This window comes from Microtus oregoni, unplaced genomic scaffold (assembly GCF_018167655.1).
Source record: "Microtus oregoni isolate MIOR12 unplaced genomic scaffold, Mior012 000058F_ref0000040, whole genome shotgun sequence".
In the NCBI taxonomy this organism is placed as follows: domain Eukaryota; kingdom Metazoa; phylum Chordata; class Mammalia; order Rodentia; family Cricetidae; genus Microtus; species Microtus oregoni.
This window is the reverse complement of record NW_024543834.1, coordinates 1,652,379-1,679,449: the sequence shown is the minus strand read 5'-3', so window position 1 is coordinate 1,679,449 and position 27,071 is coordinate 1,652,379. Positions and strand designations below refer to the sequence as shown.

Sequence of the window (27,071 nt, the reverse complement as noted above, 5' to 3'; positions counted from 1 at the left end):
GCCTTGGGCTTGCTAGACAAGTGTTCTACCCCTGAGCTATACTCTAGAGGCTAGAGTCTAGCCCTTTATTCCTATTTTATAGATATGGAAAATGTGACTTGAGGTCCTGTAACTAACTATGTAAAGCCTGTCCAGAAATCCTGCTTTTTTGGCTATATAAGGCAGCTAGTAGATCAGTGCTCAAATAAGATCCTTGTAGTATAGTGGTTCTCATGCTGTGGTGACCCCCCGACCATAAAATTATTTTTGTAGCTACTTGATAATTGCAATTTTGCTACTGTTATGAATTGTAAATATTTTTGGAGGTAGAGGTTTGCCAAAGTGGTCATTATTCACAGGTTGAGAACCACTGCTTTAGCACAGTGTTTTAACCCTAATATAACTGATTAACTGCATTAAATGTTTATGGCCGATATGGGTCTTAGAAAGTCCATTTATTTAGAAAGAATGTAATTGCATGTAATTACCTAAAACTAAGTAAAGTAATAGAATTAAGTATGTTGATGCATGAATTGAGTGTTAGAAATACAGAGAATATAGTTTAATGATAAAAGTAAAATGTTTTTTCAGGGAATTTAATTTCTCTTAACTTGGATGTATCAACTAACATTATTTTCCTTCCTTTCTAGCTAACTGCCTTCTATGAAAGCAGTTATTTAAGTGATCGTATTCTTCCAGCCAGAAGACTGAAATATGATGTCTCAAAACTTAACTAAAAAGCTGTATTCTACTGAGAGACTCACACACACACACACACACACACACACACACACACACACACACAAACATACATGTTTCCCCTGAAATCATTTTACATCATGGAGAAGTTTTCTGGGCTGTTTTGCAACAAGCCGAACAGCAGTGATTGGTGAGTAAAGGTGTCATGCAACTCTTCAAGACTTGCAAGCTCTTGGCAGTCACACTACATTGCACAGAAAGGTTGAGAAGAGCTTAAAGAAATCACATTTTGGATTCAACAGAGGGTTTCCACCAGCACATCGGCCAAAAGAATTTGGGAATGGATCCCACTACAGTGATGCTGACTGCATCTTTAAGAAGTGACCATGATGTTATGTTCATGTATGTATGTACATATGAGTTGAGCCTCATATATATACACACACACCACACATAAAAGCACATTGTACTGTAATACTGCAAGAAGGTATTTTTAACTTACCATTTTATTTTTTATACACATTAATCAGATATCATTACTTCAGTTGCAACTATGCACTTGTATAAAGCCATACTGTTGGAATTTATATCCTTCATCCGTGTACCTGATAGGAGATGCATGTTTGTGTAAACAGTTAACTGTAATAAGAAGTTTGAAGTTAATTATTCCAGTTTCCTAATGCCTGTGGTAGACAACTTTATCCATTTTTGAATGCCTTAATTTAATTTCTTCCCTGCCCCCCAAATCTCAGCCCTTTTCTATATTTAAGACAAGAAAGAACAGTGTTTACCAGCTCTTAGGCCGCGGCTCTTAGGCTTTGTGGGAAAATAGTGCACTCTTTTACACAGTAGTTGTGTCAGTGTCGGCCTATTGGTCATAGAAACAATAGCGGATTGCATTGGAACTAACGTGTGCGATCCCTTTTTACAGGCTTCAGCTAGTCTGTGACTACAAACTATCTCCTTTGCTTTGAACTTGCTGGTTACCCCAGATACATTTTTATTTATGGTAAAGGCAGTTTTTCACATTTTCATTTAAGATTCAAAAATTGTCTCAAATATTAAGAAAACTAACATGTATTGTATATATATTTTAATATTTAAATATTATCCTGAAACAAACAACTGTATGGTGGTATATCAGCTTTGATTATTTGGGAAGAGGCAGCCTCAAAAGCGCTTACTTTGATTCTCATTGTTAAATGCTGCTGACGTTAGAGAACAGGCAGGATAGATCCTGTTGTGCTGTGGGCCCAGGTAAGTGTGCTTCACCCCACAGCAGAGTGTAGCAGTGGGCAGCATCAGGCTCTGTACATATGCAAAGTTCAATATGATATTGAAATGTTTGCCTATTTCAGTGAAGCCAGGAGACAGTTTTCATTGCTTCCCTCTGGGGTCAGTGTAGAAATGTTGTAAAAAGTTTGATCCTCATAGATTTTATTATGGAATAGTGGCCTTTGGCCTACTGGTATACTAAATCCCAATCTGTGACCTTCAGGTGGCCCAGTTGCATCTTTCGTTCCATTTCTTAATAGATGTGCATGCCATTTCTCTGGAAGCAAGCTGTGCTCTGTAGCTCTGGTTGAGAACACAGCTTCCTTCCCTCCCTCCCTCCCTCCCTCCCTCCCTCCCTCCCTCCCTCCTTCCCTCCCTTTCTCTTCAGATTTAAAAATGAAAATATATAAAATTTATATAGAAGAACTATTTCCATTCATTAGAGTTGTTTAAAAGGAGACTGAATTAATATTTTATATAAAGATTTTGTTACACTATGGGAGGTTCTATCCTATTCTGAATTGGAGAGTATATATATATATATTTTTAATAAACTTTATTAAGGTGAAATAATGTCAAGTTTACAAATGAATAATTGAAGTATTTGAGTAAAAAAGGCAGGAGTTTAAATTTTGAATGCTGTGCATGTATATATGTATTAGAGATTGGAGAATCATGGTGTGATGCAACTGTACAAGGCAATTAATGTGAAGGATTCCGGGGAATAAAACATTCTGAGGGGCAAAAAACCTCTCCATGGAGAGATTTAACATAGGGATTTATAAGGTCATTTGTCCAAGTAACAGAATTTTGATTAAAAAAGCTGACCTTAGAGAAGTCAGAAGGGATTTGTTTTTCCCTGTTGTCATTTGCATGCACGTCAGTGCACACACCTGCCAGTTTTCTTCCCAACCCAATGGTCATTACAAGAGCAACCTAATTTTGTGCCAGTTTTGCTTTTTCTTGAGGCTCCCAAACCTTCTAGATAGATGGTTATCAGAGCAAATGTTGCTTCCTTTATTCAATTTGTCTCAGAGCCATAAATACTTCCAATTGGGATCTAAAAGAAAGGAATGCCAAGTTTCCTTGGTTGGACACTTTTGCTTTGTGGAAATAAAAACAGAAGTAAAAGAAAAACTAAGTTCCGGTATTACTGATGAAAATTAATGTAAAATTAATTTTTAAGCATTGCTTTTAGAAAAGCAAAAAAGAAGAAAAGTTCAGTTGAAAGTTTCAAATGCCCCAGTTAACTAAAGGATGAGTGAGCTGGTAATCCCAAGGAAAGCCTGGTGTTTCTGGCCGACCTTTGGGAGGCCATGGATCCTAGAGGAGGCTCTGCATCAGTTCATGTGTAGATCTGGTGAGAAGTGCTTGAGGTTCCTGCTGCTGCCATCAGTCTGTTAGGATTCCCGGGGTGATGTGAAGAATCTCAGATACCAACTTACCTTACAGAGAGATGCTCAAGAGCAGCATGCCGAAACCCCAAGTAGAACAAGTAGCCTCCGAGCTCTCAGGCCCCTTGACTGCTACTGATTCTCCTTTCCTGCCTGAAGGTGGCTTCAGTTCCCCTGGCTCGTGAAGGCGCCACAGCCAATGTTAGAGCACTTTGACCAGCGCTGTGTGACAGTGCTGAGTGCTGTGCCCTGGGGCCTTTTGTTCCCTTCCCTGTGGTGACTTTTGTTTAGAACTGCAATAAGTTATAAACTGCATGATTTAGAGAGTCATCTTTGATCAGCCGTCCCCCTGAACAAAAAAAAAAAATCATACCCTCTTGATTTATTTTTATTTTGTTGCATCTTTGTAGTAATGTAATTGTATTTTTATGCCTGCTTTTTGTTTAAGAAAAATAAATAAAAGAACCTAAATGTAAGCATCTTTTCCTGTGCAGTAGTTGTGCAGTGCTGCAGCTTCTTAATGTGTCTCTCTAAAGGGTGCTGATAGAAGGTGGGGTGATGTCATCATAGAGGAACGCTTCTGCCCCTGAGTCACTGTGGGCTTGCAGACTCACATATCTGGTTCCAGGTGTGGAGGGTAGAGGACACAGGGTGCCTTTCTGTCTGAAAATAGTGAGTGGTGGGCGTCTTCTAGAAGGTACTTCCTTGGTAAGCACTGGCCGTCCTCTGGTCTCAGGTTGGGTATTCTGTGAATAAACTCATCTGAAGACCGTGTCTGCCTTTCAGGACTGTCGGTTTGAAAGATGGTAGAGCATGTGAGATGGCTACAGTCACCCAGATGTTCCCTCCAGAGGTGGGATTTGCTGAACAGGTGGAGGCAGAAAGCTGAGTTTGAGGCCAGCTTGGCCTACAAAAGGGGAAGTTTTTTTTTTTTTTTTTTTTTTTTTAAAGAAGTGCTGTAAGCAGTGGTAAAAGTGCTGTTTGAATATACCTAAAACTCTTGTTGGGGTAAGACCATAATTTATATTAAACTAATGGTCTGATTATCAGTGTGTGGGAGATGAACTTGGGTTTTGTTTTCTGACACTGGTTGATGTTTAGATGTAAAATTTCTCTCCTGGGTCTAGGGCAATCGTCCTAACAAGATTAGCTAGCTTATTGAGGAGCTTTACCTACATAACTGAAAATTCATGACAGTTAAGATCAGTGGAATTCAATAAATGAAAGTCTTATTTTATACAAGAAACTAAGCATTTTCCAATAAACATCATTACTGATAGTATGGCAGAATAATGATATGCACATATAAGAAAGTGTACTTTTAAGTGTCAGGTTTATAAAACATCAGAGGAAGTACTGTGAACAGTGCTTAAGATACGTTACTTTAGTAAGAATAAAATACCCAAGAATTGGGTATGACTTAGCAACATTTTTTAATGCATATCTTGCAGTAGCTAAAACCTGTACTAAGTTCCAGCAATGTAACTGTGAGGTACAGCACCTTCTTTAAAAAAAAAAAAAAAAAAAAGCTGCATTGTGCTTAAATCTGGAAGGCCATCAAGATTTCCTCACCTAAACAGAGATCAGAGCTCTGTCTGGAACTCCTTAAGGCACACTGTTAAGTGTGGGAACACTCTGATAGCCTTGCTTGCCTTGAAGGGATGTTACAGTGCTTTATGACATACAAGGCCAAGCCCTTGGTCATGGAAGGGTTAAACTGCCCAGGTGTGACTAAGCAGACCCCACTAATTGTGGGAAAACTATTTAAGACTCTAAAAGAACTTAGTCATGACTTTAAGGGTTTCTTGGGCAGCATCCACCATTGCGGGTGTCAAGCCAGGTGTGGTCGGTTCCCTCTGTAGTCCAGCATTCTTGCTGCTCAGAAGACGGAGGAAGGAGGATCACAAGTTGAAGGGTAGCTGGCTACATAGTGAGACCCTTCTCTCTCTCTCTCTCTCTCTCTCTCTCTCTCTCTCTCTCTCACACACACACACACACACACACACACACACACACACACACACACACATACACCAGTATCTAAGTCCTACCACAATGTGGGTGCAGGGCAAGGAAATGGGCAATTTTAAACAAGTGGCTTTTTCCTTCTCTGAGTCCCATCTGCCATGTAGCACAAGCTACCTCAAACTCCCAAGTGCTAGATTGTAAGTTTGCACCTCCATATCTAGCTAAGAAGCTTTTCAAGACTGATTTAAAGTTTTTGATATGATTAACTAGTAAAAGACTTTAACTGTAGCAATGGAAAGCAACGGTGCATCCCCTGGTTGAGTTATTTGAAGTCCACTGTGTGTAGAAGGAATACATCCATCATTCAGCTTTGGTAATAGGCTTCCGGTAGTGCAGTACTGTTACTGTTACCCATATATTTAAAGCCAACATGATCACAAAACGGGTAAGAACTGAAATAAAAAGAAAGTTCCAACATTAAAAAAAAAACAACAACAACATTATACTGCTTTCAGTAGAAGCCTACATAAGGTTTGCCCTAACCCCAAACGAAATGATGAGATCATGAGACTCAAAACAAGATTGCTTTCAGACATTTCCTGGGAAAGGACTTCCCTGCAGAAGTGCCCACCTGGGCGTTTGGCCATGCGTCCTTGCTGCTTCATTGAAGTAATGTGATTCTGGCTAAGACGTGCAAGACCACTTTACTTACATCTTGAAGACATAGGTGTCTCAGAATGCTGCTTTCTACAAAGACCGTTCTAGTAAAATATGGTGGACCCTGCCTGTGGACCCATGAGAGGCTAGAGACTCCAGGGAAAAGCCAACCTGGGTGGCACGGCCAAGACTCCACATCACATGAAAGTATTCCTGAGAAAACAGCCCCGGGTCGGTACATGTTATATAATAAGTGACCATGAAAAAGTGACCGACAGACAGAACAAGGGCGTTGACATGCCCTTGAAGACTGTGTTTGTTTTATGACAGGGTCTCTCTGACTGTAGCTGACAGTGACTTTAAACTCCTGATTTCTGTGTTCAGGATTGAAGCCAGGGCTCCCCACATGCATGGGACCCACTTTATGAAATGAACTGCAGCCCCACTTGACTTTTGAGATGTCTTTGTAATGGTAAAATACAAACAGCGTACTAGCCACACTTTATTTTGGACAGGATCTCTTTATGTAGCTCCTGGCTGTCCTGGAACTTTTTACGTAATCAGGCTAGCCTCAAACAGAGATCAGCCTGCCTCTGCCCGAGTGCTGGGGTTACAGGTGTGTGCTATCACAGGCCCGGCTGGCCATACTGTTTCTAAAAGCGAGTCACTCAGAACAGGGGTGACAAGTACAGATTGCAGTGGGAGCATTCTTGGTCTTTTAAATATAAACTTTTTTTATATATGGGCCCTCTGCTTTTTAATTACACTCGTCTCCCTCCTGTGAACTCAAGTCCCATGGAGGAGACTTAGGTCTGTCTCCTTTTTTATCCCGCCACTGAAGTCAGAGCTGATAAACCTCCCAAAGGGACTTCACTCTTCTGAAGCTTGCTTTCTCAATAAAAAGCCTAGTGTTGAGGACATTTTTGGCTTTTTGAAACAGGGTTACTCTGTAGCTTTGGAACTAGCACTGTAGACCAAGCTGGCCTCGAATTCACAGAGATCCGCCTGTCTCTGCCTCCCGAGTACTAGGATTAAAGGCGAGCACCGCCACCACCCAGCTGAGGACATTTTCTAATAGTCATTGGATAGGTTTCTGTTTCTTCACTTTTCAAAGATGCTGTGTTGGAAGTTGAAAAGAGCGTAAGGGAGAAACTCTCGTTCAGTTAACCAAAGTATTTTCTTCTCTCAGCTTCTCGGTGTTTGCACACACACACCCCTGTCTACCTTCCTGTATGAGCATGTAGCAAATGGCACTACATGAGCCCTGCTTTAAAACATAGTTGGAGGTGTCTTACTACTCAAAGGTATGTCTACAGTTCTGACTTCTCTGGCCCCTGCCAGCCTCACTGCTCAGTGTGGCCAGACCAGTGTGGCCAGCCCTGGCACCTTCTTTGCTCCTGGTCACATGTGTTCTCCTCTGATCAGACCTTTATTCAGCACTGAAGGCCTCACTTGGCAGATGACTCTCTCTGCTCCCACAGAGTAGGAAGGGCTCCTCAGCCACCCACCCTGCTGGTGTCTCTTGTTTTAGAGACCGGGTCTCCCCAGCTGGTTTGGCTCTTTTGCCTTAGCTGTCTCAGTATACAGGATTATAGATGCAAGCCACCACACCCAGCTGCCCTACTCTGAAAACCCATTTCACAGCATACTTCAACAGTTAATTGTGGGAGTCCTGTCCAGTTTCCTTGTTGAAGTAGAAACTCCAAGACGAGGCCGGGCGATGGTGGCGCACGCCTTTAATCCCAGCACTCGGGAGGCAGAGGCAGGCGGATCTCTGTGAGTTCGAGACCAGCCTGGTCTACAGAGCGAGTTCCAGGACAGGCTCCAAAGCCACAGAGAAACCCTGTCTCGAAAAACCAAAAAAAAAAAAAAAAAGAAAAAAAAAGAAACTCCAAGATGAGAACTGACTCCCATGGGCATATTTCTCCCCATGGACTGCAAGGAGTGGATGCATAATAGAGACAGTCACTGTTGAAGACTAATGCTTTGTCCTCTGAATCCATAGCCCAATTGAACTAAGTGGGTCTGTTAAGCCTTATGATAGGTTCTATGTTAGACCAAAGTTACCCCCCCACACACACATACAAAAACAAAAGAAAGCAAAACCCAGGAAGTCAAAAGGAAGTTTTGCTTACTTGTGAAATCATTGGTGGTCATTAAAGTTGTTATTATTCGTGCTGTAAAAGAAAATTCATAGCAATATGTAACTTCTCATACATTTTGTATTTCTATTTAGCTCATTCCTTTCAATTTTACTACATAATATACGTTAACTTCTTGAATGACTTTGATAGGGGACCCTTGTTAATGCTGTATTGTGTAAACCTCTAATGAGCAGCCATACACCCAGGCCCTGGCACAGTCTGTAGGAGCTTCTCTAAGAAGCATTTCTGACAGTAGCGCAGCACTACCTGGGAGAGCTCCCATCCCTCCTTGTGCTCACCCCTCCCCCAAAACAACAAAAACAATCTCAAGTGTCATTTGCATATTGAGCTTCCAGTTATTTTACTTGAAGAAAGGCTCCCACTAATTAAATGTGTGTGTGTGTGTGTGTGTGTGTGTGTGTGTCTGTGTGTGTAGGTAAATAGGCTGGAGAGATGGCTCAATGGTTAAGAGCACTGGTTGCTTTTCTAGAGGAACTGGGATCACTTCCCAGCACCCATGTGGAAGCACATAACCCCAGTCACAGAGAATCTGACCCCTTTCTGGCCTCCAAGGGCACCAGGCATGCCTGTGGTACACATATATAAATTTAGGTGTAAAACACCATATGCATAAAATTAAACAAAAATAATGTTTTTAAAATTATGCAAATTTGAGACAAGGTCACTGGCAGTTCTGGAATCCCAGAGCCCCACCTGCCTCAAATACTGAGCACTGGGATTAAAGGCACACATTACCGCATTTGGCAGAAATTCTTTAAGCATTGAACTCCACCCCATTTTTCACAAGTAACAAAACTAAGACTTGAAGAAGATAAATTCTTCCTGTCTAACCAGAGTTCTTTTGTTAGCTCCTTTCTCTGTAGTGAACAGGACTCTGGGTGACAGTTGAAGCCACAGTCTGTATTACGGCCCCTTATACACAGGGGTACCTTTTTTTCATTAGCAGGTTCTGTTGCATAGTTAATTGTAAAAGTATTAGTGCACAAAAGAAGACTCTGATGTCCCTGGAGAATGGTGGCCTTACTTGCACAGGTGTAGGCAGAGAGGCCCCAGGACAGTGCACTCACGGCTTCCGAGTCCTGCACCTTCCACAGATACTGGAGCTGGGCAAACTTACTGGCTGCACTGATGACCGTGCTTAAGTTCTGTTGTGGAAAAGAAGTGAGAAAGTCAGGAGCCTGAGAGGACAGGAGCGGATGCAGTACCTTTGTAAACACAGTTTGTTCTCTACAGAAGTGAGAAAGTCAGGAGCCTGAGAGGACAGAGGAGCGGATGCAGTACCTTTGTAAACACAGTTTATTCTCTACAGAAGTGAGAAAGTCAGGAGCCTGAGAGGACAGGAGCGGATGCAGTACCTTTGTAAACACAGTTTATTCTCTACAGAAGTGGCAAAGCTTGCGAAAGCTAGTTCTGTGGTCCTGGGAATTGAACTCAGGTCATCAGGCTGGGCAGCAAGCGCCTTTAACCACTGAGTCATTGCATTAGCCCGGATACAGTGCCTTTTAAGCCACACTTTCAAGACTAGCAGTCTCCAATGTGCCAAGGTTTGAAACTTCAATTTGGTGAAGGATGACCCTCATCTGCCTCTCTGGTAGGGCATGAACTGGCCTGGCTGCAGATGCACCCTGCCTTCTACTCTCTCCCCATACTCTCTCCCCAGAATAGGTATGGTGTATCCCAGCCTATCGCTAAATAGACCAACTTCCAAACTGTTCCTCATTCTTGTCTGTTATCTCTCAGACAAGAAAGCCTTGCAAATTGGCTGTCAGCCCATCATGCTCACTGCTCAGGACAGAGGGAGCCCACTACAGTCATCTAGGCTGGGTAGAATGGCATGAGCAGCATTCAGAAGTCAGGGAGATAAAGTTAGGAAGGGCCACAGAAAGTGGTGTGTTTGAAAGCCAGGCGAGAGAATCAAGTGAATGCTATAGAGATCCTGATCTGTAGTGAAACTTCAGAGATGAGAGGCATGGGGCCTGACTGCTGGCTTTCAAATGAGTGACAAGTCACAGGACCTTTCACAGGCTCTGCTTCCTCCTTGTGTGGGCACCTGGCTGGCCTCCAGAAGTTCTTATGGGTGGGAGATGGGGCTACATGGGAAAGAATCACCGAGAAAGGAGTGTCAGAGTGTATCTGGGCAGAGGAGGGAGCAATGCCTTTGCCAGGCTTAAACAGACAAAAGTCACAATGGGAGCTGGGCACAGATGACCTGCAGGAAGCCTAGACCCAAGCAAGGAATGCTGTGAAAAAGGAAGCTCTTGAGAAATTGGGGTGCTGGATAAAGCAAAGGAAGGTGGCAGGACCAGCTTAGTGTGGTGGGGAGGGACACCATAAGTGGCTTAGGTATAGCCAGCCAAATGGACAAGTTAGTGACATGTTCGCTTTTCAAGAAAAAAACCAACTTTGAGATCAAGGGGGTGGTCTGGGAGCAGGCCATAAGAGAACCCTGGTAGTGTCAGCACACACTGAAGGGAGAACATCGTGTTATCCCACAAAACAGTCCACTGCAGGCAGGGATGTGCATCAGCTGCATGTGTCTACCAGAGAGCAGGTGCACAGTGAGCGCTTGTAGGGGGACTGAGGGAGGGGTCACAGAGTGGGAGGAAAACAGGAAGGTTATCTTAAAACTTACGCTGTCAGGGATGGCAAGGTGGCTCAGTGGGTGGGGAAGATAGCTGTGGGGCCTGATGACCTAAATTCAGTCCCCGAAACCCACAAGATGGAAGAAGATGGCTTACAAATTTCTGCATGCATCCCCACCCCCTCACACAAATAAAAGGGGGAGTTGACCTTAGTGTTCCCCTTGAGCTCCAAACCTTTCAAAAATAATGTCTTAATATTTGGCCGACATTGCCTTTTCATCCTCCTCAACATAGCTGCAAAATGCGGGTGACACCCCATGTCTAAAGCAGTGGTTCTCAACCTGTGGGTCTCTATCCCTTGGGATATCTAACGACCTTTTCACAGGAGCCACCTGAGACCAAGGGAGAGCACGGATACTTAGATTACAATTCATAACAGTAGAAAAATGACAGTTATGGAGCAGCAGTGAAAATAATTTTATGGTTGGGGGTCCCCACAATATGAGGGAGGTGAGAAACACTGCTCTAAAGCGGTCGGGGGCAAAAAGAAGGCACCTGCTTTTCCAGTTTCCCTCTTAGGGGCACCACTTACCATGGCCAGGTCGATAATCCATTTCTGCAGGCTGAGGATGAACCAGGATGACACAAATCTGGCCAAGTGCTAAGGGACCCAGCAGGGAGTCACTGACAGCCCCACCCACCCCTCCCTTCTTGTCCTATACAGGCCAAGCTAGACCACAGAGGGTGACACAGAAGTCTATGTAAAGGGGTGGGGACTGCTCTGCTGGATGGTGTCCAGTTTGGAAAAGATGCTAAGGGGTTGCATGTGAACATCTGTTCTGAGTTCAAAAGAACGGAAGCAAATTATGGGAGAAAACGCACAGATCTGTGTTCACGAACTGTGATTCATACGGCTGTAGCTACAATGCTGGTTTCCTGACTGTGCAGACTTCTCTAATGCATCATCAAAATTAAGTGCTTACAAGAAAGGTTCAAGCATGCAAAGGAGAGGTGTTCTGCAAAACCGGTGAGCTGTGTGTGACCTTTTTGTGGATCCGCACCCCTTTCCCACTAATTCTGTTGTAAAAGCACATGTACAATGGTAGGCAAGGAGAGGAACCATTTTCCATCTGACCTGTGCAGGATTCCTGATTCAATGAACAGAAACAAAAGAGCCCAACCAGGGCAGAAATATCAAACCATGAGGGCTGAAGGGAGCCATAGTCAGGGCAGGAGTGGCTAGCAGGAACAAGTTACTAACCGCTGCCTTGCCTCGGGGTTTTATTCCCTGCCCGGTCCATATCCCATATGCTATCTGCATACAGAAGAACCCCAAAGGTGGCTGAAAACAATGGTTACATTAAACTGGTGAAGGGATTAAACTAGAGATTGACCCACAACAATGGCTGGCATCTAGCTGCACTAAACTCTACTAAAACATTCTCTTTGCGAATGTAGTGGGGGCATGCCTGTAATCCCAGCGTCTGGGAGGTGGAGGCTGGGGGATCAGAAGCTCAAGCCATCCTCACCTACCAGGAGAGAGGAAGGCAAACACAACCCCTTGAAACTGACCTCAGAGCACAGCTATACTCTTTTTCTTTAATGGAGAGGGGAACCTGAGCCAGGAACTCATAGCAATCTGAGGCAGTCTGTGGTCAAGACTTACCCAAATCCTGGGGCCTCTCACTGTAAAAAGGGTGCATGGTCATGTCATGGAGGCAGCAGGATTAGCTGACTGCCGTCATGACGCAGACACTCTTGGCCTTTTTAAGGAGTTGGAAGTTTAAGAGAAGTGACACCAAATCCTTATGAAAAAGGCTGCCATGAAACTACGCTCTGCGTAGGAGACGCCACAGCGTGGACTGGTCTAATGCCTCGCCATTCTGCGTGGTAAGCCTCCAAACCAACACAGCCACCCAGACAAGGCCCAGCCTCTAAATTACAGCTTTGCATAGGTGCATGCTTAGCGGGAAACTGCCCCAGCCAGGTCTGTGCCTACTGGCAGGCACCTACCAGGTGCATCCTGCATGGGACTTGGTGCCAGGCACTGTCATGTCATTAATCCCCTGGGGACATGCTCACGGAAGGAAGGAGGGCTTGAGATAAGCACAGGTGGAGCCTCTTGCTCTTAGCAGGGTGACTACAATCCTCTCGCGTTCAGCAGAATCTAGATCCCATGTGGTCTTGGAGGGCAGGGGGGGCAATCATATTATAGGGACACCACTGGCAGCAACTGTACTATCCTAAGGACTGTAAAGACTCACAATGTATGAGTCTTTTTTAATTAAAAAAAAAAAAGATCTTGTTTCACAGTGCAGAATATTAGCAAATGACACCCCAAATCCCCCCTACCCTTTTTTGTTGCCGAGGACAGAATTCAGAGCCTCTTGCATGCCACCATGAGCCCCTTTCCTTAGCCCCCTCCACCTCCATGTCCAGCTCAGATGCAGGAAGGATACACGGCCATGTAGGGCAAGGCCTGCTTCACGTTCCCATTGAAGTGGAAGACGAAGAGCAGGAGGATGATGTCTGAAAGAAGAGACCGTGAGATGGGCAGAGCAGCAGGTTAGGCTGGGAAGGGGGGTGGGATGGGGAGTTGTCAGTTACCTTGTGCGATGAGAATGGGGTATTCCAGGTAGGTGAGCAACGGGTTCCCATAGTAACATTGGTAGCGAAAGAAGACCAGGAACCTGGAGGCAGGACATGTAGATATTCACAGCCCACCCTGAGACCCCGCCAGATCCCAGGCACATTTATCCAAGACTAGAGCATGCGGTCTTCACCATGCTTGTGACTTCCCTGAGGATAGACCTTCAGGAATGTTGCCAGAGACACAGACAGCCGGTCCAAAAGACCTTGAGTGTCGGTACTTTGCCAAACACCTTTGCAGGTCACCTACAGTGCCTGCCATATCATATGGAGAAACTAAGGCCCAAAGATGACAAGACCATGTGAGAACTCAAGGTTAAGATGTCAACTCAGGCTCTCTCCCTGAGGACTGGCTTCTGTGCTTTTAGGGGGACCCGAACACCTGTACCCTGAGGATGATGCACGAATGCTTTGCAGTCTTTAAGGTTTCTGTGTAAAGCAATCATCAACCAGGCATGAAGTCTCCGGTGTCATTGGTTCTGGCCAAGAACCAATTCCCTCAAATCAGAATTTTAGAGTTGGAGCTCTCAGGTCAAAATCCAAAGAGGGTCCATGCCCCCAAGGCAGGAGTCCAGTCCCTGGAGGATGCAGGCTGTATGATAGTGGTGGATGCCTCAGAGCCTGTCTGATTGGTGAAGGTCAAGCAGGCAACCAAGCAAAGCCCAGGCGGGTGCAAAATTGAAGTGACCCCCACCCCCAGCCATGCAAGGGGAAGGGAGCGGGGAGGTGGGAGGAGTGGAAGGTGGGAGGAGTGGAAATGGAGACAGCTGAGATTAGGCAGGGTTGCCCTCCTATCCCTATTGTTCCTAGCTCAGGATTAAAACAACTCTTCAGCTCAAACTGCTGTGAGGATTAAGAAAGGAATGCATGTAGGGTTCCAGGAGGACCTCCGGAAAGACCACACGAACTGGGAACTATTGCAGTAAACTGCCGGCAGAAGTAGGGATAAATAACTATCAGGTTTCAGTGGTGCCGCATACCCACGCCTTCTGGCCTTAGAGCTGGTCTTAACCCTGCCAAACCTAACTACAGAAACCAGTCGCAGTTGCCCGCCCACTGCCCGAAGGGAGAGAGGCAGTTGAGATTTCCAGAAAGAGCCTACTTTATCTGTACCGCGATAGACTACAAAACCATCCGAGTCTCAAGGAACATTTCCATGACCAGAGCTGCTGGGGTCAGCTGTTGGATTTGAGACGATTTCTGATTGGATTTGCGTGTTTAAAGCCAGGCAGCAAAGAGGGAGCTACAGGCAGGGGAGGAGATGGTTAGCGTTCTGTAGGCATCAGAGAACTTTCTATTCAGTCTGCACCCTGAAGCCTGAGCTTCATGCTCGCGAAGAACTTAGCATGCCAGAGGCCAAGTAACTCTCCTGACTTAAAACACCTGCATCCTCTAACCCCAGCCTGCATCCTTCAGTCTCAAGCCTTACCCATCACCTCTCTCTCTCTCTCTCTCTCTCTCTCTCTCTCTCCCTCCCTCCCTCCCTCCCTTCCTCCCTCCCTCCTTTCCTCCCTTCCCCCCTCTCTGAAATGCACATACTCTTGTTCTACGCAGCCAACGGACCAGGGACCCTCCCGCCCGCTCTCTGAAAAGGTGCACCTTGAAGCCCACCCTATCAGATGGGCGCTCTCCTCGGTGTGGATGACAGCGGGGAGGGGCTGGTGCCTGGTGCAAGATCACGCGACTCAGGGACGTGTTTCCCATTTAATTTGTTTTTCCCAAAGTTTCACGACTTTACCTCTTACTCTTAACTACTGAGCCAAAGTCACCAATAACTTGGCTCCTGCAGCAGCCATTGCCCAAACCTGCGTGTTGGACCCCAGCCCAACTTCCAAACGCCTACCCAAGTTCCCCCTCTTCGTTCCCCCTCTTCATTCCCACATGGAATCATCAAATCTTGTAACTCAGATCTCAGCCCAACCACTGGTTTACAGGCAAGGGACTCTAGGCTGGGGGAAAAAAAAAATGTGGGTGGTGCCGGGTGAGGTTAGGGGTCGTTAAGGGACCGCAGGTGCAAATGGCTTCCCCCGCGGCTGGAAGGCCGTAGCTAAGGACAGGATGGGGGTCGGGGTGACTTCGCAGAATCTCTAAGATGGGCGTGCACAGGCATTTCGTACCTTCCGGGATTTGGGGAGAAGCAAGGGAGGTGTGTGGGAGCGCCCGGGAAAGCGCCTCCCAGCTCCGCGCCCCCCGAGTTAACCCTCGGTCTCCCGGATTCGCAGGCCTCCCGGGGCCTTACCCAGCCAACTCCAAAAGTAAACTGGGGAGGCTGATGCCCCGCGCACTGCGCGCCGCCAACTGCGCGTAGATCTGCGGCAGCTTGAGTGCGGCGCAAACGCCCAGCGTGCTCCAGTTGCAGAACCACAGCAGCCCGGCCTCCATACTGCAATCCCGGGAGTGCGGGATCAGGGGGCTGCGGAATCTCGTGGGTGAGAACCAGGAGCTCACGGTCCAAAGTCCTTCCGCCTTCCCGCCCGCCGGGCGACGCCCCAACCACGCCCCGAGCTGCTGCGCTCCAAGTGCGCCCCGCCCGGTGTCGGCTGGACTCTGGAAGCTCCCCGCCCAAGTCCGCTCCGCTCTGGTGGGCCCCTCCCCTCACCCCTCCCCTTTGGACCCCTCCCCGTCCTGTGTTTGCTATGCTCAGTGCACACACCGCCCAGAATCTGCTCCGACCCTGGTGCACCCCGCCCTGAGTCTGCTCCACTCTGGGTGCGTCCTGCCCCGTGTTTGTTCCACTCCAGGTGCACAACGCCCCGAGCTTGCTCGACTCAGGATGTTCCCCACCCGGTGTCTGCTCCACTCTGGGTGCACCCGGCCTCGTGTCTGCTCTGCTCCGGGTACTCCCAGCCCCGGGGTGGTGGCTCTGCTCTGTCCTGCCCAGCCGGGTTCTGCCTGCTGCTGATTCACTTTCCGGGTTCCACCCACGGGTGCCCTTTCTAGCGGAATGGAAATGCTGGGACAGACCAGCCTCCCCAGAGGTTGGGTGGGCACAGGGCCTACCGCTCAGGCCATTCCGAGTGTTTTTCCACCCTCTGTAAATTAACCTTTGTACTTTAAACCTTTCAGAAATTAAAGCTTTTTTTTTTTTTTGGTCCAACTTCGTCAGCATTCTCCCAGACTCGGCCTGAAGAAGCCTGAGGACGCCGAGGCCCCCCGAAACCCAGCCACTCGGAGCTACCCTTCTGTTGGTTTAAGAAGTCCACCGGGTAGGCTAATCCCCTTAATGAATGAACTTGCTCCCTGAACCCGGAGGCTGCTTTTCCTGTTTTGTTTTGTTGAAACGAGGCCTCCGACCGCGCAGACTGACTGGCCTTGAACTCAAGGTGAACCAAAGCCAGCTTTCCACCCGGACCCTCCTGTTTCCGCCCTGCTTTCCAATCCAGAACCTGTAGTGGGTGGGTTGAGGTCGGGTCACAGGACCCAGACTGGTTTTGAACTTCTGTTTTTTTTCCCTCCGCCTTTTGGCAAATGCTAGGATTTCTAACTTGTTCCATCGTACCACGTGAGAGCCCGCTCTTTCCCTCCTCTTTTTATTTTTATTATTAGGGTTTTGTTGTTGTGTGCGCAAGACAAATGGACACCCTCAGGTGTCATTCCTGGAGTACCGTACACCCTCGCGGGCTTGGGACTCACTAAACAGGCGAGGCTAACAGGCCAAGGGACCCCAGTGATCCTCTTTCTTTCAACCTCCCCATCGCTGAGAATACAAATACACATTGCCTCAAAAGTGTTAATAGGTGGGGGCTGGAGAGATGGCTCAGTGGTTAAGAGCACTGACTGCTCTTCCAGAAGTCCTGAGTTCAATTACCAGCAACCACTTGGTGGCACACAGCCATCTATGAGATCTGGTACCCTCTTCTGGCCTGCAGGCATACATGGAAGGAATACTGTATACATAATAAGTAAATAAATTCTTAAAAAAAAAAAGAAAGAAAGCACCGCCTATTCCTCCAGCGGTCTTGAGTTCAATTCCCGGCGACCACGTGGTAATTCACAACCATTCACAACCATCTGTAGTGAGATCTGGCGTCCTCCTCTGGCGTGCAGGCGTACATGCTACAGAAACACTCTATACATAAAAAAAAAAAGAGTTAATAGGTAACTATTATTGAAAAGGGGTTGCCGGGCGGTGGTGGTGTACACCTTTAATCCCAGCACACAGGAGGCATAGGCAGACGGATTTCTGTGAGTTCGTGGCCAGCCTGGTCTACAAGAGCTAGTTCCAGGACTGGCTCCAAAGCAACACAGAGAAACCAAACCCTGTCTCGAAAAACCAAAAGAAAAGGGGTTGTCGTGGTGCGCTGCTGTTTCCTCCAGATTGGATTCCTGCTTTCTGGAAGGAGAGCTGAGGCTGCTGTGATCACCACTGGGAGGGGCGGGTGGGGGGGGGTTACAAACTGTAAATAGTAGGGAAACTAAGTTGCTTGCAGGGACTACAACTCCAGCGAGTGATGCAATTTTCTTGAATCAACACCCATTAAACAATCCCAATAAACTCACTGGGCGGACTCTATAATATATTGGAGCCCTGCCTGGGGTGAATTGGTGCCGCCATATATCTCCCTGGGAGAAATAACACAACTGGGCACCACCCTTTAGGTACAAGATTGGAAGATGGGGTCATTTTCCCTCCTCTGGAGATCACTAGGTTATGAGTCTGAACACACACACACACACACACACACACACACACACATGCACAGACGCACAGCTAGTCTGCAGTAATTCTGGGCTGTAAACTATGCACCAGCACACACCTTCCACCTTGCCTCCAGTCCTCACCAAAGTCCTCACCCTTCCCATGGAAGAAGTCAAAAGGCTCTAACGCTTCCCTCCCACTAGAGAGATCTTTGAAGGGTGTGTGTGTGTGTGTGTGTGTGTGTGTGTGTGTGTTTCCACGCTTTGGCTATGTCTCTCTTAAGTCGGCAATTCTGTACCTAAGTAGTCGAGAATGGAGATATGATACAGTCAGCTCTGCTCCGAGTTACTTACTGTGTAAATTACTTGTGTAAAGCCAACAGCCTCCTAGCTCAGCCTTGCCCTGAGTAACTCCATTTTACAATATAGCAGTTTGTTCCATTTTGAGGGTAAATGCTAAGACAAAAGGACTCCAAATCCCATAGAGGTAAACAACTGTCTAAACCTGTAGGTATGTGGTCTAGGCTCTGCACGTGGCTTGCCTGCCTGTATGTATTACTACACATAAGCTACTGGCCAATGTGCTGCAGACCTCAGGTGACTTAGCGGTCACCTGGAAACTACTCAGAGCTTCTTAAGCTCTTCCCACTCACAGCCCTTCTCACAGTCCCTGTGACCCTGGAGGAGAATGTAGGTGCTGTGATCAGGCAGCAGCTTGCAGAACCAGCCTGGATAACTTTCCTTTCGCCCTTTCTTTCTCTGTCTCTTTCTGAAGCATGCTTTCCCAGACACTTGGATTCCCTCCCTTTCCCAGACACTCCCCTCCCCTCACTTTTTGCATCACACCGGCTGCTTGGCTGCCAGGTGGCTACTTGCTAAATAAAGGACTTTTCCCCAAGATTTACAGTTAGCCTGCCCCTGCTTTTCTCAAACTCTAACAAAAAACATCCTTGAACTTAAAAGAAAAAACCAAACTGTATAACTCAAACACCAGCTGATAACAAATCAAAAAAATTTTTTTCAAAATAATTCTTTGGTTTACACATAGTTTTACAATTTATTAAAGATTAAAGTTAATTTGCATACTGAGGTGGTTGTGTTTATTTTTACATACAGAATTAAAATTTGATTCAATATTTGATAGGACAGAAAATAGAACATTTTCAAATTTTTTCAGAGTTGACTGATATCTTTATTTTATTTTTAAAGTTTTAAAAATTTCTCTTTTATGTGTGTGAGCATTTTGTCTGCATATATGTCTGTGTACCACATACATGCCCGATGCCCATGGAGGCCAGAAGAGGACCTTGGATCCCTTCGAAGAGCAACAATACTTGTAGCCCCTGAGCCATCTCTCCAGCCCTTTGATATTTTGATTTTATAACTTCTGATACTGAGAATGCCCCTTTACATGAATAGCTAATGCAAAATGGCACTGGATGTTTAAGGCCATTTTAGAAATTGTTGCAAATTTATCACAAGCCAAACACCTTTTTTAAAAATGAAACTTGAATCAAGTAGAGCAGCAATTGTGTGTGTGCATGTGTGTACATGGTATGCATGTGCATGTGTATACACATGGGTGTGCATGTGTATGTGTGGCATGTGTGCATGTGTACGTGTGTGTGCGTGTGTGCATGTGTGCGCGCATGTGTGTGCGCATGTGTGTACGTGTGTGTGCGCGCGCGCGCGTGTGCGTGCGTGTGTGTGCGCGCCTGTGTGTGTGCATGTGTGTGAGCATGTGTGTGTGCGTGTGTGCGCGCATGTGTGTGTGCATGTGTGTGCGCATGTGTGTGTGTGCATGTGTGTGTGGGTGCCAAGCCATGTACATGTGCCTGTGTGGACTGCTCCAGGCAGCATCTCTTGAGGTTGTGCGGTGTGACAGCCTGCTAACTACAAATCACGCACACTGTATATTCAGAGGCACAGCCATGGAGAAGTCACAGAATACAACTGGCTAGCACAGCCAGAAACATCAGGAGTACATTACATGTTTGTCTTTGAATTAATTTTTGGTCATTGCATGTCCAGCACTCTTACTGCGACCATATTTTTGCAGACCCCACATGTAGTTACCTGGCTCCCGCTCAGTTTCAGAAGCCGGGATCTACACCAGCGCAGCGTGACACCGACCTGTTCTCCACTAGGTCACGGTGTAGTGCACCCACCGGCTGCCTGTCCTCCGGCATTTATTCCCCACAGCGCTCTCTAGAGTCTCTTTGGCCTGGGCTGCCTCTCACCTGGGCCACTACTCAGCTCCCTTTGTCTTTCACAAAGAGGCAAGCATGGGCTTCTGTCCTTTCCTGGAGGCTCTCAGGTCACATGTACTCTGTCTCGAGGGAGAGCTCCTTGGGTAGCTCCAGAGTGTCATTTTGGGAGGTACTTCATGTCAGCAGCCCTTCTCCTGATGGGACTCCCTATGAATCTCTAACCTAAGGTTTCTGTGGCCTTTATTAATTCATACCTAAAGTAGTTATGAGTGTTAGGCCTAAAATGACGATATTTCTGTTCTTAATTCTGTAATTCTCAAGAGTTCAGTATTTGAAAAAAATGTAATTATATTTAATCATGTGTATGTGTGTTTGTGTGTGCACATGAGTCAGGGGTGTAGCCAGGGTTGGCCCTCTACTTTTCCTTCACGTTGACATCGACATTGTTCTAAACTTGGTGGATAGGCACCCCCAGAATAACCCATGCGTCTTTTTACACTACCTCATCATGTCTAGTACAGGAAGATGCGCAAGGGTCACTCTGTGTCTCCATGGCAAGCGGTCATTCTTTACCACTGGAAGTAGGGGTAGCGTCTACCACAGGGCAGAAGGAGGCAGAGATGCTCAGAGAAGCAGTGGTCTAGAGTGAAGGGGGCTCCTTCCTGCCCTGCTGTGGGCCTTAGCTCTCTGGACTTGACCCTTCTGGACTCCTGGTGCTGCCCAGCCTGTGGGCTCTGAGCTGCCCTAGGGATTTCCAGTGAGGCCATGGAGCTTTGGTGCTACTTCCCCATGCTTAGGCCTGGAGCCTGGCTGCCTGGCGCATCCAGCCTTCTTTGTTCTGGTCCCAAAGACAGAAGGCACTGGTGGCCGGACCCATGTCCATTTCCTTAGCCCATGGGTGAGATAGTGAAAGTCAAAGCAGACAGCTTCCTGAAGAGCCTGAAGACATGATGGGGGTGGCAGTACGTGGGGTGCAGAGTATATGTGGGGGGGGCTGGCTGCGACCTGCAGAGTCACACAGACACAGTATGGCATCCTCTCTTTCCGGCTCTCTTGGCACTCTGGAGATGAGCAGAGAGAAGCTTGTACCCCAGGAGCCTGTTGGTCCAAACAACTGAGAGACATGTAGACAAGATCTCCAGTATAATGTTCCAGCCAAGGTCTATGCATGGGAAAGGAGGCTGTGAGCTGTACTGTATTTTCCTTCTGACCAACGTGCTCTAGAGAAGACCAGCCCTGTGATATCCTTGAGATCTGTCTCCTCCTCTCTCCTGCCCATCCTCTAACTGTGGAGATGGAGGCCAGGATGGGTATGGCTGCCCTGAGTCAGACATCACAGGGAACTGACCAGTCTGCCCCAGATGCTTGCCTTGGCTTCTAGACTTCTCGGCTAGTGACAAAAATACATGTGAAGAAGGTGATTTGGGCTTAAACTTTGCACCATCTGTAAATGGCTGTGCTTGTGGCTTGGAAAGCACTCCTGGGCTCCCGGTCCCATGCCCCAAGAGACAGATTAGAGAAGTCTTTATGAGATCCTCTAGTGTGCTTGGGGGAAGCCACCTGCAGCTGAAGTGAGCCTTGACTTTTGTTTGTTTTGTTTTTAGGTTTATGTGTATGTGTCTGTATAATGGTGCATTCAAGTGCCCTTAGAGGCCAGAGAGGGCATTGGATTCCTTGGGGCTAGAGTTACAGATAACTGTTAGCCACGAGGCAGGTGCTGGGAAGTGAACCTAGGTCTCTGCAAGTCCTTTTAGCTGCTGAGCCGCCACGGCTCCTGTGATCTTGGATTGGTCAGGATAACTAGCTTTGACCTTAGACTCCCAGGAGGAAGGCTACAGCCTGGTGTGGGAAGTCCTTCTGTATATGTGTTGCTTTTATTGGTTAATGAATATATCTGGCCAGTGGCTTAGCAGAATAGAGCAAGGCAGGAACTCCAAGCAGATAGAGGAGAAAAGAAGGCAGAGTCAGGGGGAAGCCATGTAGCCTCCACCAGAGACAGATGTGCTGGAACTTTGCCGATAGGCCGCGACGTCATGGTGATGCACAGATTAATGGAAATGGGTTAGTTTAGGATAGAGTTAGCCAGAAATACGCTTAAGTGATTGGCCAAGCATTGATTTAATTAATATAGTTTCTTTGTGATTATTTCATGGTCTGGGCAGCCGGGAATGAACAAGTGGCCTCCACCTACAAATTGGCGGCGCGAACAGCAGCCTTCAGGTCAGCTGGTAGTGTGCTACCAGCTCGCCCTGCCTCCTCCCAGTGCATGAAGTCAGGTTGAGGTGCCCCAGCACCCACAGACAGACAGACAGACAGACAGAGGCAGAAACTGTGAACAACCTCATGGTTATAAAGTCAGACTGAACCCATTAAACACGCTCCCACCTTTAACACTGGGTTCCCACTTTAACTCTGGGGTCCTGAGCAGGAAGGGCTGAGTAAAGTTCTGTGGTCCTAGGGGTGTTTCTGGAATCCTCCTCCTGCCCCATATGAGACTGACCCAAGAGCACCCACACTCTGAGGGCCTCCTGGACTCTGTCCATTCCACACCTACCTGCTGGGGTCTGTCCTGAGATCCCTACACTGGCTGCAGCTCATCCTCCAGCTTCTTCTTCCTCGTGCCTTCCGTAAAGAAGAAATCCATGTGGGTGAGGGCTCTCCCCAGGGCTGTGTCCACCCTACTGCCCACCTCCTGGCTCGTGGACCTGGGGAGTGTGTTTGAGAAGAAGGGCACGTCTTCAGGGAGCTTCTCAGGCTCCTTCTTATTTCCCTGAGGAGAGGAGACATCTCAGGTCACCGGCCCCGTGGGGATATGAAGGAAGAATGAATGTTGACACCATAAGCAGTTTTCTGGAGGGGTGTGGCCTTACCAAAGGGTCGTAGTCTTTCAGAAAACCCCAATTCTCAGCCCTGGAAAGGAAAGCACAGGAATGTGAGTGGGACTGTTTGTTTATTTTGTTTTCTGGAATATTCTGAAGAATGACTTTCACCATCTCTCTCTCTTTTTTTTTTTTTTTTTTGGTTTTTTGAGACAGGGTTTTTCTGTAGCTTTACAGGTTGTCCTGGAACTAGCTCTTGTAGACCAGGCTGGCCTCGAACTCACAGAGATCTGCCTGCCTCTGCCTCCCGAGTGCTGCGATTAAAGGCGTGTGCCACCACCGCCCGGCTTTCACCATCTCTTGAAGTCTTTTTATCATCATGGAGGAGTTAAAATGCTTCGTAACCACTATAATAATGCCAAGTGCCCATGTTATATTTAGGGAGCAGCCCATAGAGTGGCCAGCGACTTTTTCTATCTGGTTTTTATAATTTTCACCAATTCTTATTCCAGATGTTATGTGTTTAACACTTCGTGTTAACTTCCTTATTTATTCATTTGTCTGTTAATCCAGGTTAGTTTAGAACTCACTACGTAGCTGAAGATGACCTTGACTTTTTTTGTTTGTTTGAGACAGGGTCTTGTTGTGATCTTAACTGGCCTGAATCTTTCTTTACAGACCAGGCTGGCTTTGAACTCACAGAGATCTGCCTGCCTTTGCCTCTGAGTGCCGGGATTAAAGGTGTGCACTGCCACACCTGACAATCTTGAACTTCTGATCCTCCTGCCTCTGTCTTTCCAACACCGGGATTACAGGCTCAAGTCACCCCCATTTGTGCCGGTCTAAATGAGAATGGCCCCTATAGGCTTATGTATTTGAAGACTTGATTCCTAGTTGGTAGAACTGTCTAGAAAGGATTGGGACATGTGGCCTTGTTGGAGGAGGTATGTCACTGGAGGCAAAAAGCCCATGCCATTCGCAGTGTATACCCACCTCTTTCTTTCCTTTCTGCCTTCTGCTCACAGATTAGGATGTGAGCTCTCAGCTACTGCTCCAGTGCCTGCCTGCCTGCTGCTGTGCTTTCTGCCACCATGTAGACCAGGTTGACTTTGAACTCAGAGATCTGTTTGCCCCTGCCTCCTAAATTCTAGGATTAAAGGTGTCAGTCACACTGCCCAGCTAAGTTTACATTTTTAAAATAAAGTCTGTGTGCAAAGCCCTGGACAGTGTGTGTATTTGGAGAGCCTTCATCTAGACTTCATGCTGTGGGATAATGCTTTTGTACGCTGTAAAGATTTGTCACCTGTATTGGATTAGTTTAACACTGATTGGCTAGTAACCAGGCAGGAAGTACAGGCGTGACAACCAGACTAGGAGAGTTCTGGGAAGAGGAAAGGCTCAGTCTGCAGTTGCCACCCAGATGCAGAGGAAGCAGGATGAGAATGCCTCACTGAGAAAAGGTACCAGGCCACATGGCTAAACATAGATAAGAATTATGGGTTAATTGAAGTTGTAAGAGCTAGTTAATTACAAGCCTGACCTAATTGGGCAAACAGTTTATAATAAATCTACGCCTCTGTGTGTTTCTTTGGGACGACCAGCTGTGGGACCAGGCGGGGCAGAAACTTCTGTCTACACTTTCACAACTGCGTGGGTGGCCGCTCTGTAGCTGTCTTCCTCCTTACTGTGCTTCCACCACTCTTAGGTTTTGTCTTACAAACTCCAAACTGGGCATACAGTTCGGAGGCATCGTCCCTCCTTGCTTAGTTTACTTACCTGCTTCTCTCGGGGTCCTAGAAGGGAGCCCCCCCCCCCAACCCTGGTCAAACCTACCCAGCTTCCCCTGGCAGCCCACAAAGGCTCATGGGTATCCTTTGTTGAATGAAGGCATGAAGGGGGCCCCCCACTGCCACCCCCAGACCAGCATTCCTCCCCGGGTAGAGCTTAGATTCCCAACACCAGCTTCCCATCTGACCTGCCATGTCCATCTGGAGAGAGTGCTGGGAGATGGGACAAGGGCCCCCTCTGTGTCTATATTCCCAGCTGCCTGCTGGGACTGAGGCCCTGGGCTCCCGTAGGGGCTTCAGACCCTCCCTCACACCGTACTTTAATTAATGTTCTCCCTGTCCTAATCTCTTTTCCATATATTCTCCCTTTCCCAGCATCTTCCCACACTCCAAGGCAGGTGGGAGCGTGGGGAGACCTGGGGGAGGGGAGGGAGGCAGGGACAGGACACTCACCAACGCTGCTGGCCTCGAACTTCGGCTTCCACAAGCTCCCTCCACAGCTGGTCCTGCTGTACATCCTGGGCTCCGGTACCCTGGCAACCACCAGCAAGACCCCTGCTTGCTGCAGGGCCATCCTGGGTCCTGGAAACTGAGGCAAGAGGCCTGGTAAGAGGCGGTCGGTACCCGGATGATGTGGTTCTTTGGAGTCGAGTGTGTTGGCTGCCCATAGGGGACTGGGGAAAGCGGGAGAGGAGAAAAAGAGAGAAAAGAGACAGAGATTCTTTTCTTAACCTAGAAAAGCCTGCACAAGGTTCCCCCACCGGATCCCGAGCTCAGAGTGACTGCAGGAAACAGAACTCTCCAGGCTGGGACCCAACTGTGTTTTGCAGTCCTGTCTGTGTTGACTGTCGCCCAGGGAACAGGCTCCCGAGTACACAAGGGAGGGGGTGGACCCCCTGAAAGCTCGCGTAGGATATCTGAGCCTCTCTGTAGGATGCAGACTGTAGGTGCTTTGCCCAGCTCCTCCCCTGGGGCGGAGGGCGGGTGCTAGGTTCCCAGGAGGCGGGAGCGTGAGCGGGTGAGCGGAGCACGATCCTGTGCTGCCCCCTGGTGGACACATCAGGCTCCCAGGGGACGCGACCCAGACACAGAAGGAATGCGAGGCCAGGGGCAGAAAGGGAAGACATCTTATCAATTGTCTTAGAATTTCTATTGCTGCGATTTAACACCACATCCAAAGTAACTTGGGGAGGAAAGGGTTTATTTGGCTTATACTTCCACATCGTAGTCTATCAATGAAGGAAGTCTGGATAGAAACTCAAATAGGGCTAAAACCTGCAGATGGGAACTGCTGCGGAAGCCATGGAGGAGGGCTTGCTCAGCCTGCTTTCTTGCAGAAACCAGGACCACCAGCCCAGGGATGGTACCACCTACAGTGGACTGGACCCTCCTCCATCAGTGACTAATTAAGAAAGTGCCCTACAGCTGGATCTCATGGAGGCATTTTCTCAATAGAGGTCCCTCCTTTCAGAGGACTCTAGCTTGGGCCAAGAGGACATAAAACTAGCCAGGACACCAAAGTTTGTTTCTTCAGAAAGCCCAGAGAGCACTGTCATTGATCTTGCCAACCACCCTCGGGCAACACTTGTAGGCACCGAGTCACAGTCCAGACCACACAGAAGTCTTTCCTAAATCCATTCTGCAGGTAAGAATCAAACAGCCGCAAGTTACTGTCAGGTGGCCTTGAGTTTAGCTCATCATAAAAGGCTCACTGAGGACTTAGGGGAGTCCTGGTGTGAACTCCCCACTTCTGTTTCTTCTCTAACCCAGAGCAGTCCAGCTCTGGACTCACCTCAGTGACACCAGTAGTTTTTTCTTTTCTTTCTTTTTTTTTTTTCAGACTCAGACACCCCCATCCCTTCTGTTCCAGGCACTCCACCCCTCGTCCTCACCATCATGGGGCTTCCTGGAAGGGATTGCTGATAGACTCCCCTCGCCCCTTCCCTGACACTCTGTGCCTGGCTCCTGAAAGGCAAGGTGCTCCATCTCTGCACCTCCAGGAGAGAGCAGAAATAACAGAGGTGCCCAAAATGGAGGGATACCTTCGTACCTGGGGCTCAGCCACTGGGTGGCACCTGGATGAGACTCTGAGACCAGCCAAGTGGCCTGGAAGAACCAGAGGCCACCAGAGCTCCCTGAAAGAGGCTCAGACCAACTGAGCCACCTGGAAAACACTCCTCCACCTGCTGAGCTGCCTGTAGGCTGTGCGCTGTGCTCCAGGTTCTCAGCTTTTGTGAGCTGTCATCTGT

The 27,071-nt window shown here is 47.5% G+C and overlaps 3 protein-coding genes across 6 annotated transcripts in view; 1 reads left to right on the top strand and 2 right to left on the bottom strand.

Annotated features, from left to right (window-relative positions):
• The window catches only part of LOC121438936 (rho-associated protein kinase 2), a 103,080-nt gene extending 99,315 nt beyond the window's left edge, over positions 1–3,765 (top strand). For both annotated transcript variants that reach the window (XM_041639447.1, XM_041639446.1), the window contains one exon: positions 630–3,765. In XM_041639447.1, the coding sequence (XP_041495381.1) occupies positions 630–633 (4 nt within the window). In that variant the 3' untranslated portion in view covers positions 634–3,765. The remainder of the gene's footprint in view (positions 1–629) is intronic.
• LOC121438938 (solute carrier family 66 member 3) lies at positions 3,720–15,851 on the bottom strand. 2 transcript variants are annotated; one of them, XM_041639449.1, is made up of 7 exons: positions 15,608–15,851; positions 13,327–13,409; positions 13,179–13,248; positions 11,312–11,369; positions 9,162–9,282; positions 8,108–8,149; positions 3,720–4,135 (listed from the first exon to the last, which is right to left on the bottom strand). In XM_041639449.1, exons 1-7 carry the CDS (start codon positions 15,748–15,750, stop codon positions 4,080–4,082), a joined length of 573 nt encoding a protein of 190 aa, XP_041495383.1. In that variant the 5' UTR covers positions 15,751–15,851; the 3' UTR covers positions 3,720–4,079. The 2 variants fall into 2 exon arrangements, with proteins under 2 accessions (XP_041495383.1, XP_041495382.1); XM_041639448.1 differs by lacking the exon at positions 3,720–4,135 and adding an exon at positions 5,573–5,767 and having other exon boundaries at positions 15,608–15,849.
• Positions 15,852–17,248: 1,397 nt separating this feature from the next.
• LOC121438924 (uncharacterized protein C2orf50-like) lies at positions 17,249–25,701 on the bottom strand. Of its 2 annotated transcripts, none has more exons than XM_041639426.1 (4): positions 25,276–25,701; positions 23,087–23,126; positions 22,771–22,986; positions 17,249–17,437 (listed from the first exon to the last, which is right to left on the bottom strand). In XM_041639426.1, exons 1-3 carry the CDS (start codon positions 25,488–25,490, stop codon positions 22,795–22,797), a joined length of 447 nt encoding a protein of 148 aa, XP_041495360.1. In that variant the 5' UTR covers positions 25,491–25,701; the 3' UTR covers positions 17,249–17,437; positions 22,771–22,794. The 2 variants fall into 2 exon arrangements, with proteins under 2 accessions (XP_041495360.1, XP_041495361.1); XM_041639427.1 differs by lacking the exon at positions 17,249–17,437 and adding an exon at positions 21,208–21,277.
• Between the last annotated feature and the right edge of the window lie 1,370 nt (positions 25,702–27,071).